This window comes from Stigmatopora argus, chromosome 1 (genome assembly GCF_051989625.1).
Source record: "Stigmatopora argus isolate UIUO_Sarg chromosome 1, RoL_Sarg_1.0, whole genome shotgun sequence".
NCBI lineage: Eukaryota > Metazoa > Chordata > Actinopteri > Syngnathiformes > Syngnathidae > Stigmatopora > Stigmatopora argus.
The window spans coordinates 11,365,431-11,375,018 of record NC_135387.1 but is presented as its reverse complement, the minus strand read 5'-3'; the positions used below and the strand labels follow the sequence as shown (position 1 = coordinate 11,375,018).

The 9,588-nt window shown below is 42.1% G+C and overlaps 2 protein-coding genes across 3 annotated transcripts; one reads left to right on the top strand and one right to left on the bottom strand.

The window, feature by feature from the left end:
- On the top strand, positions 1-5,596 carry bzw1a (basic leucine zipper and W2 domains 1a). Of its 2 annotated transcripts, none has more exons than XM_077604452.1 (12): positions 1-148; positions 797-869; positions 944-1,120; positions 1,190-1,284; positions 3,037-3,102; positions 3,239-3,374; positions 3,455-3,564; positions 3,635-3,805; positions 3,886-4,032; positions 4,127-4,265; positions 4,683-4,805; positions 4,992-5,596. In XM_077604452.1, the coding sequence occupies exons 2-12, from the start codon at positions 806-808 to the stop codon at positions 5,021-5,023; spliced, it is 1,260 nt and encodes a 419-aa protein (XP_077460578.1). In that variant the 5' UTR covers positions 1-148; positions 797-805; the 3' UTR covers positions 5,024-5,596. The 2 variants fall into 2 exon arrangements, with proteins under 2 accessions (XP_077460578.1, XP_077460585.1); XM_077604459.1 differs by lacking the exon at positions 1-148 and adding an exon at positions 193-346.
- Positions 5,597-6,185: 589 nt separating this feature from the next.
- On the bottom strand, positions 6,186-7,392 carry LOC144077037 (transcription factor 15). The gene is made up of 2 exons (XM_077604473.1): positions 6,916-7,392; positions 6,186-6,221 (listed from the first exon to the last, which is right to left on the bottom strand). The coding sequence occupies exons 1-2, from the start codon at positions 7,390-7,392 to the stop codon at positions 6,186-6,188; spliced, it is 513 nt and encodes a 170-aa protein (XP_077460599.1).
- Between the last annotated feature and the right edge of the window lie 2,196 nt (positions 7,393-9,588).

The following is a 9,588-nucleotide window of genomic DNA, read 5'->3' as shown; positions in this document are numbered from 1 at the left end:
GAAGTGACTTTTGAAAGCGCATGCGCAGAGGGTGGAGCCTGCGGAAGTCTTGACGGGAAGGTCTTTTTGTTTAGGGCTCTCTGTCACCCTCGCGGTTCTCCATTCAACTCCTCTGCTCCATAACCTGTTTTTATCTGCATTCATTTCGGTAAGTATTCGCGCATCTCTTGTATTCGGTGTTCACGCCACGTCATCCACAACATTAGAGACGACAAGGCATGTAATCGTGATGGCGTAAAATCGAAAATCACAACGTAGTTACACGTTCGTGTTGCCGTCATGGGCGACGTTCGAAGGCTCGTAAAGCTAAATTAGCCCCAATTTACGGATTGTCCTTGCTTGACTGGTAGGTGGTAAAGATCACTAGATGGAACTTTGCCCATTTGTGTTTCATGTTAATATGGACTTTCAAAAAATCCGGCATGGTGAAATATGTAAACAGTCCAATCAGTAGTTAAGATTAGCGTGCTTGTTCGAGGGCCCTGCTATCCTGTGCTAGCTCAGCGCATGGTAAGGCCCTCAGGATTCGACGCGGAAAGCGATACAAATATCATCAATTTAAGACTGGTACATTGCATTTCAAACGCTCCTAAATCACGACGTGCTTTTTGTTGCCGTCACTTAGTTTGTTTTCTTGTATTTCAACAATAACTCAATCCCAGCCCCGCGGACCGTGTCGGGCTTTGTTAGCTGTTGACATTTAAACGGAGCGGACGGAAAATTAGTCTGGCACCTGTAAACAACATCTGTTCATTGCACGTGTTTTTTACTTCCTCGTCCCTCCTTTTTTTTCTAGGTGTCTTTTATGAATAATCAAAAGCAGCCAAAGCCGACGCTAACAGGCCAGCGTTTCAAAACGAGGAAAAGAGGTTGGCACTCTCCCAATTTGCTCTTCACATTGCCATTTTTCCTTTCTGACAAAATCACTCTTCTCCCTCCTCAGATGAAAAGGAGAGGTTTGACCCTACTCAGTTTCAAGAAAGTATCGTACAAGGCTTGAATCAAACTGGCACAGACTTGGAGGCGGTTGCGAAGTTCCTGGATGCCTCTGGCGCCAAGCTTGACTATCGCCGCTATGCAGAGACGCTCTTTGACATCCTGGTGGCCGGTGGAATGTTGGGTATGTTCTTGCTGATGTGTTTTAATCTGCCCTTTTAGTGAATTGACATGTCTTTACTTTTCCAAATAGCCCCAGGCGGGACTCTTTCCGACGACATGACCCGCACAGAGTTTTGCCTCTTTACTGCGCAAGAAGACCTGGAGACGATGCAAGCATATGCTCAGGTAGGCAGGAAGTGTGTAGAACAGGGGTAGGGAACCTATGGCTCGGGAGCCACATGTGGCTCTTTTGATGGGTGCATCTGGCTCTTTGCTAACCTGTGAGCTAAAATATGGAAATTGCTGGTGACAGAACTGAGATATTACATCTAGAACTGCTTTAATCTTCATGTTTTTTGTAGTAGACTCTTCTGGAATGCATCCTCCCATTGATTAGCAACAGCATAAGAATCTATTAAAAATATTCAGTTTTTTCCACTTTAATAGTGGTGAAATTACAAAAAAAATTGAAAAGGCACTCGTTTACATGTATTTATTTTGACTTTTAAATTCGTAGTATGGCTCACAAGGAATAACATTGGAAAATATGAATTGTTTGTGGCTCTCTTCGTCAAAAAGGTTCCCGACCCCTGGTGTAGAAGAATCAATAAGTACGGTCAGGAAATTGTAAAGTTTCAAATAGTTACAAATAAAGTTGAGTTGGGGATTTGGGGAAATATTGCAAATTGGGCACACAAAGACTCAATGGGGAAAAATTGAATCTTAAAGCCATTTCATACGGCTTTTTCGTTTAAATTATTTTTGGGGGGTGTCTTGTCTTCCTTAGTTATGTTTCTGGGGGTACACGGTCGATTGGTTGGCCAGAAGGTTATTGATAATTACCGTTTAAATCGTTGCTCAAATTCCCTAAATACAAACTGCGAATTACTATTTAGTCATACTTAATGCCCTATTAATTATTAGGCTAAAGAAAAGCTCCAAATTTCCCAGACTTTTAATGTTTTTTTGTTGGAGAACTTGTTAAGACCCTGACTGACGTAGCTTCTTAAAGGGAGAACACATGTACATACAAACTCTTATACACTCACGTCGGCTCAGTGAAACTGCTCATGGCCATTGTTGGCTTTTACTGATGCGTAGACCGTGTTGTTTTACCTTGTTTTGTCGTCGGTCTTTTGGTCGCCCGTTGTCGCGGTCCGGGCGACCAAAAGACCGGCGACCAATCGACTGCACACGGTTTCTGGGTGTGTCCCCTGGGACTGGTCACAATAATTGTGCAGCTTGCCACCATGGCTGGACTGTCCTGCATACCAAATATGGCTATTTAATAGCCACCGTTTCTGTGGAATGAGATGATCTATAATAATGCTGCCAGTTTTACATATACATTTAGATCATTAGACATGATGCCTCACATGATAATCATTTTCACCACTCCAATATTGTTTCCCCACAATCCAAGTTAGTGTAACGGTAAATGATGTGACTCCGCCGCCACGAGAACTGACCTGGCTAAAAGATCTTCTATCTACTGAGTACATAGATGGGTTCTAAATTAAAGACTCTTTTAATTTGGGGCAAGATTGTCGTAGATGTTGAAAATGTCTTGATAGAATTTTGCAATATTAAAACATGGAAAAACATATTTTCCATTAGCATTCATCCATTCAAATAGATGCACTTAACTACACGAGTGCATTATTTTACCCTAAGTAAACGATTTTAACTTCACATGCGTAGTGTGTCATGCAGATTTTTTTTTTTTTTACAAAAACAAACAAATTAACAGATCTTGTAGTGAAAACTATTAATTTTGGCCCCTTGTAAGTCAAGTAATTTCTGTATGTTGTAAGTGCCAGCTTTAAATTCTTGAAGTATTACTTTTAATTGTTATGGAAAGTTCTTACCTTAAAATTATTATACAACCCAATTTTGACGCACCACCTGTTTACTAATAAAGATGTGATATCTCCCTAGGTTTTTAACAAGCTGATCAGGCGCTACAAGTACCTGGAAAAGGGTTTTGAGGAGGAAATCAAAAAGGTGATAATTTTTGGAAATTATTTGATGGTAAAAGTATGTTGTGAAAGGCGACCAGCCAGCACAGAACCCAAAGGTGTAAATTGGTTTAAGTAATATTGTTTTTGTGTAACTGTAATTCTATTGTCATTTTGCCCAGTTGCTGCTGTTCCTTAAAGGGTTCACTGAATCTGAGCGCAACAAACTGGCCATGTTGACTGGCATCCTGCTGGCCAATGGCAACATATCAGCCTCCATCCTCAGCAGCCTCTTCAACGAGAACCTTGTCAAAGAGGGTAAGATAAGATAATCATTCCTCTCAGAAGAAGTGAGAAACTTTGAAATACCCTCGTAATCCCTGCACTCTTCTCTTCAGGAGTATCTGCATCCTTTGCCGTCAAGTTGTTCAAGTCCTGGATCAGTGAGAAAGACATTAACTCTGTAGCTGGGAGTCTCCGCAAAGTGGGGATGGACAACCGTCTGATGGTAAGATACAAAATACTGTGACAAAAATTGATCCCCATGGTTTTCTGACATTGCTGCCCCGTCCCCAAAGGAACTTTTTCCTGCCAACAAGCGGAGCTGCGAGCATTTTTCTAAGTACTTCACCGATGCCGGGCTGAAGGAGCTGTCCGACTTTGCCCGCAACCAGCAATCCATCGGCGCCCGCAAAGAACTGCTGAAGGAGCTCCAGGAGCAGATGTCCCGTGGTGACCCGCTCAAAGAGGCAAGTCAGCCTACCTAAATGAGATTACTTCCTAGTTGTTTCCCTGGATATGTTTTAACAATGATCAACTGCCACCACAGATCATCGCTTTCACCAGAGAGGAGATGAAAAAAGCCAACCTCTCTGAGCAAGCGATGATCAATATCATCTGGACTTGCGTGATGAGCTCCGTAGAGTGGAATAAAAAGGAAGAACTGGTTACAGAACAAGCCATCAAACACTTGAAGGTTTGACCGATTTTTTTTGTTTTTTTGTTTTTGTTTTGTTTTTGACGTGCTTGTTCAACCCAGTTGACGAGAAGGAATGTTCGCTTCTCTGCAGCAATACAGCCCTCTGCTGAAGTCATTCACCTCCCAGGGTCTGTCTGAGCTCAGCCTGCTGCTGAAGATTCAGGAGTACTGCTATGATAACATCCACTTCATGAAGGCCTTTCAGAAGATCGTGGTGCTCCTTTATAAAGGTTTGCCGCACACAGACAAAACCTAACTGATTACAAACTTGTTCACCAAATAGTTTTCATTAGTGACTAATCATCTGGAAGTAGATTTACTTTAATTTGAATGATAAATTGCTTTGGGGCAGCCCCGGTGGATGATTGGTTAGCATGAGTTCAGTTCTGAGATGGAGGTTCAATCCCAGGTTTGGAGCTACTGTAATTACGTTCCCGCCAACTGCCCAGCCCTTCAATCTGGGGTTGTATCAACTCGCCAACCTCCCTGACAAGAGAAAACACTATTTAACCAAAAATGGCTTCAGCTGACATCTATTTATGGGAGAATATTTCTAAAAAGAAATTGCTGTGTGTAGTGGTCTTAAACGTTCTCGCTGCAGCACTGGCATGTTTTTTTGTTTTGTTTTGACACCATTTTCTCTTCAGCGGATGTGTTGAGCGAAGAGGCCATCCTAAAGTGGTACTCTGAAGCCCACCTTGCCAAGGGGAAGAGCGTCTTCCTCGAGCAGATGAAAAAGTTTGTGGAGTGGTTGAAAAATGCGGAAGAAGGTGAGTAAGCATAGTGGCACTTAAGTAATTCATGCAAAAACTGTGATAAAGTCCTGTTGGATAGAGTAGTGTTTCATCTGGGGGGGAAATGGCAATTATTTCCTGATAGATTAACAATTCTCATTAATTCTCATCTGATTGATGCTGTGATCAAATCATTGGAATCTTTCGTTCCCCTTCTTGCAGAGTCTGAGTCGGATGAAGAGGAGGCGGACTGAAAGCCTCAGACACAAGTTGAGCTCCCCTGCATACTCTATTTTTTCTTTTTTTAAACAAGTAGAAAAGGTAGAATGTCGTGCCCTTCTGACTTCTCTACCTCCTGATATAGCTCCCTCACCACCTGCACACTTTATTTTAGAACATTTTTTAAAGGGCTCGGTCCTCCTTTGTAACTGTTGGTGTTGTCCTTTTTAGTTTTCGCTCTTGTAGTGCCCTCTAATTTGGACAGCAAACATTCCGTGTGATCTTGTGGCCTCCACTTGCTCCAGTCTCTTCTCGGAGTTCACATCAAGCTACCACAATACTGTGAGGCCAACTGACAAATTTTTGCCAAAGTCCCCCTCCCCTACCCCCCTTTACTTTAATTATGGCCGAGAAGAATTTGAGTCGCGCTCACTTGAACGACGCCTTCCTTTTTGAACCTGTCCCGCGTGTTGTGGTCACTAATTAGGCCGTTGAAAGACACGCCCCACGAATTGCCTCGCCACCAGTCAGATTATTGATTTCTACTTTCTTTAATCTGATGTAAACCAATTGAATTTTTTATGAAATAAAGCTTATTGAAATGGTCACATGTGCCTTCAGTTGATCAAAGCATTCAAATCTGAGGCTAAGAGCACCACTGATTGACCAAGGTTTTCTAATATAGGTCAGTAAACACATGAGGCTAAATCATGACATTTTTAAATGGTAAAAAAATATTTATTTTATTTTGCAGAAAAATATTCTATGTGCAAAGGTATCAAGCCACACAATAAGTAATGTTACACATTTGATGTTGAGGTAAACATGTTTGAGGTAGTGCAACATTTCCTTGGTGGGTAGGTTATGCATATGTTTTCTAAATGCACAATATTTATCGACTTTGTTTGAGAGTCTTGTGCATGGTAAAGGTGATGTGCATTGTGCAAAAGTTATTATTGGAGGTATTTAAAAATTATATTTCCTGTAGCAGCAGTTACTTCGGGGGCTGGTGGGACCAAAATAGTGCAACCGCACACATGGGCTCAGGTTGCAGCCCAACCAAAACACAGGTTGGTTCAAAGGCACCAAACAAAGTGCTTTCCAGTGTTGATTTTTTTTAAACATAAAAACTAAATAAATATATTCAAATATGTACAAATGTAAACGTGCGCAACTGCTCCGTGTGGGTCCGATGCCTTACACTTTAGTTGAATGCTTCCCGCTGTCTCTGAGCTGCCAAAATACAAAAAGATTAGTTTGAATAGCAGTGAGGAGGCACATTTGTTTACACAAAAATTAAAATGACTAGTTCACAATGTAGTAGTCTTCAAAATGTAGCATCTGATTTATCAAAATGCTTTTCAAAAAGTAAAAGTACTGGCTACAGAAAACTGTTGTAGAGACATGTCCATATTTTTCCTCATTTTCAACAACTTATGTATATATTTCTGAGAAACTCGTGCTCAAATCTAAAAATAAAAGCACTTTTTATGTTTTACTTTGCAATTGTTAATATATGGTGCTAATTACTTTTTTGCAAACTTGTGAGGAGGCCAGGAGAAAAAAAATAACTAAACCAAAAACAACATATGGAAGGCACAACCACTAATGAGTGAGACCTTGATGGGCAAAAATAGATAAGAGCCATGGGAAAAGAGGCGAGACGTTCCCTGTCAATTCCCAATTGCTTGCTTGTCAACGTGAAAACCACTGTGCTGTTCTAGATTGCTGTTATAGGTGTGGGCCATGTCTGACAATAAATTTCCATCTATTGTACTTCAGTTCTATTCAGTGATTTTTGTTTCTATATAGGGAAACTGATCAGTTCTATTTGTACATCAGTATCTGCACGTAACAACAATAATACAATGAAAAAATAACTTTCCACGTTTACTAGAAAGTATATGAGTTGGTCAATAACACTCACCTGCTTCCTTTGGTTGCTCAGGCAAAAGGTGCAGATGGCCCGCAGCGGCGGTGTTGATCCATGCATGCCTGCCTGGTGGTGGAGGCACGGTTGCCCATCGTGGCTTTCCTCCCCAAGCATCAGCACGTTGGCAAGGTGTGAAATGTAGCTGCAGGCCAGACGCAGCGTCTCCACCTTGGAGAGCTTTCTGTCGGCAGGCTCGGTGGGGATGAGCGTGCGCAGGGTAGTGAAGGCTGTGTTCACGCTGTGCGTCCTATCCCGCTCTCGCGCGTTGGCCGCCTGCCTCTGTTTACTCACACCAAGTAAACGCGCCTCTCTGCTGCGTCGTCGCCTTCTCCACCTGCCCGGGTCTGGCTCTTTTCTACGGGGTGGGCTACAAGTGCCACTGGACTTGCCATCTGACTCGTCGCTTTCGCTGTCCGGGTCCTCCGGCCCGGATGTGAAGCCGTCGGCGAACTCGGTGCTTGCGGACTTCATCCTGGCAGCTTGATATGTGAGCGTGGTGTGCACATCACTTTATCCTCAGAGTGAAAATAGCACCGAGTGTCCGAGCAGCTGCTGCTGATCCGGTGACCGAGGGGTTCGCTTCGGATCAGCATAGCATTTCTCCTGAATGACGGCTGCTTTCTGGGTCGCCAGCCCGCCATGGAAAAGGAAAGACAGGTGGAAGGTGGTGAAACGGGAGGGGGTAGTTTATGGTGGTTAGAGAGGCACCTGTTGTGTTGTTCGAACCAATATTAAGTTTGTCTCTATGTTTCACGGTGGGATAGGGCAAACAGCCAATACTTCTCATGATGTTTGGATATGGTGCTTGCAATCTTTTGGCTTTTGCACTAGTTGCTGGAGCTCTACTTGAACTTGGTGTGGAATTTGCACAAAATCAAAATATGAGGTTGTCTCTCAAAGAGTTGTGGTTCTATAAATTGGGCATTTTTATAGTTTTCTTCAGGTGGAGATTGAAGTGGGCACCCCGTTGGTTTTTAAAAAAAATGTTTTGTCCATTTGCTCACGATACGTCCGTGGGGCTTGAGAGCAGAACCAATTGCCTTTCAGGTCTGTACCACATAGCTCTTACCTCAGACAGCCTGGATTAGCTGCTGCCAACTCCTCTTTATCTGCAAACATCTGGATAGGTGCTTTGAGATGCTTTCCTTTCGGTACACTTGCAGTTTATTCTCCTCGCTTTGAGAATCCCCAGTGCTCTTCATGGTGACTGCCCTTGAAAACAATTTCCACCTATAAGTTCAAATCTCCCCGACTTCTGTGCTGGCTCGGAAAGAGCCTCTCAATGTACCGTTAGCTCCATTTGTTCCACCCTCTTTGTCGATTGGGTTCAGAGCACAATGTCTAGTCAGAGGCCTCTACCAAAATGGAGTAGTATTTCTCAGACCCTTTGTCATCTTGTTTGATTGCCATCCCATTTGCTGACCTCAAGCGTGTGCAATCGTCCCTTCATTATCACTTGTTCTCTTTCTTCAGTCCTTTGCAGAGTCCGTTCAGCATCAGATCACATTTTTATATTGAGCTGTTAAATATAAATAAAGTTATCCAATCCAAATCCAAATGCTCTTTTTTAAGGAGATCCTTGTTTAATCAAATGAGCACTGCACACGACACTACATTTCCTCATTTGGTTTCAGTGCAAGAAACATTTGACAAGCACTAAACAGGAATTTATCACTTATAAAGGCACACCATCTGACAATTGTTAGGGAGATATAAACTTTTGAATGGCACTTTATGAGCTGAGCAAATGCTCTAAGAATGTAATGATGCTAAAAACATGATTGAGAAGGTGTCATTTTTCTGTCTAGTCTTACAAACAAATGGGTCTCATCTGTGCAATAAATGTGTTTTTCTTCAACAGAATGTATTTAATTAAACATGAATGACGTCGTGGCCGGCTTTCGGTTCAATGAATGCAGCTGGAGATTTCTAACCGCATTCAGTGAACTGGTGAAACGTTAAGATCGCTGGAAGATCTCTGCTTGGAATCCTTGAGATATCTTGACAATTGCTAGGCGCTTGTTATGATCAGTGACATTTTTTCCCCGTGTAAAAGGTGGTTTACAACAATTAATAAATTGTCTTTAGGCAAAATGGAATTGTCATCAATTAAACAACTGTTATTCTTGCAGTATTTGTTCTCTGAGTTCATCACGTATCTGTGTCCCTCATTGTCATTGAAATCTGCTGCTATCCTCTGAGTGAACGGTCCAGGTGGACTGCCATGTTAGTGGTCACTGTGAGGGACATCAACACCCCTCCCTTTGGCCACCTTGAGCCATGCCATGTTTGGAGTGGATAAAAATATCTGTGTCTCGCCAAGCCACCTTTTAGCTAATTTGAGTCAAATCAGATGAACAAATCCATAGATTATGCTGTTCAGACATATTTGGACATTAGCAGACCTTGTGTCATTTGGCCTACACGCAGTATATTCTAATAAACGAAATCTAGAGTGGACTTGCACTTGTCTGCAATTCCTTTCTGGTAAATATTCAGTTCTTCAATTGAAGTAGTGTATGATGTTTTTTTTGCAAACCCCTGTATGCAAATCTGTCTAAATGCAATAAGTTCAATGCCTATATTTTTAACTGTTGATTCAAAGTTTTGAATGTCCAACTGTCTATTTTAACATGTATTCAATGTGTACTGATGAAGAGTAGTGCA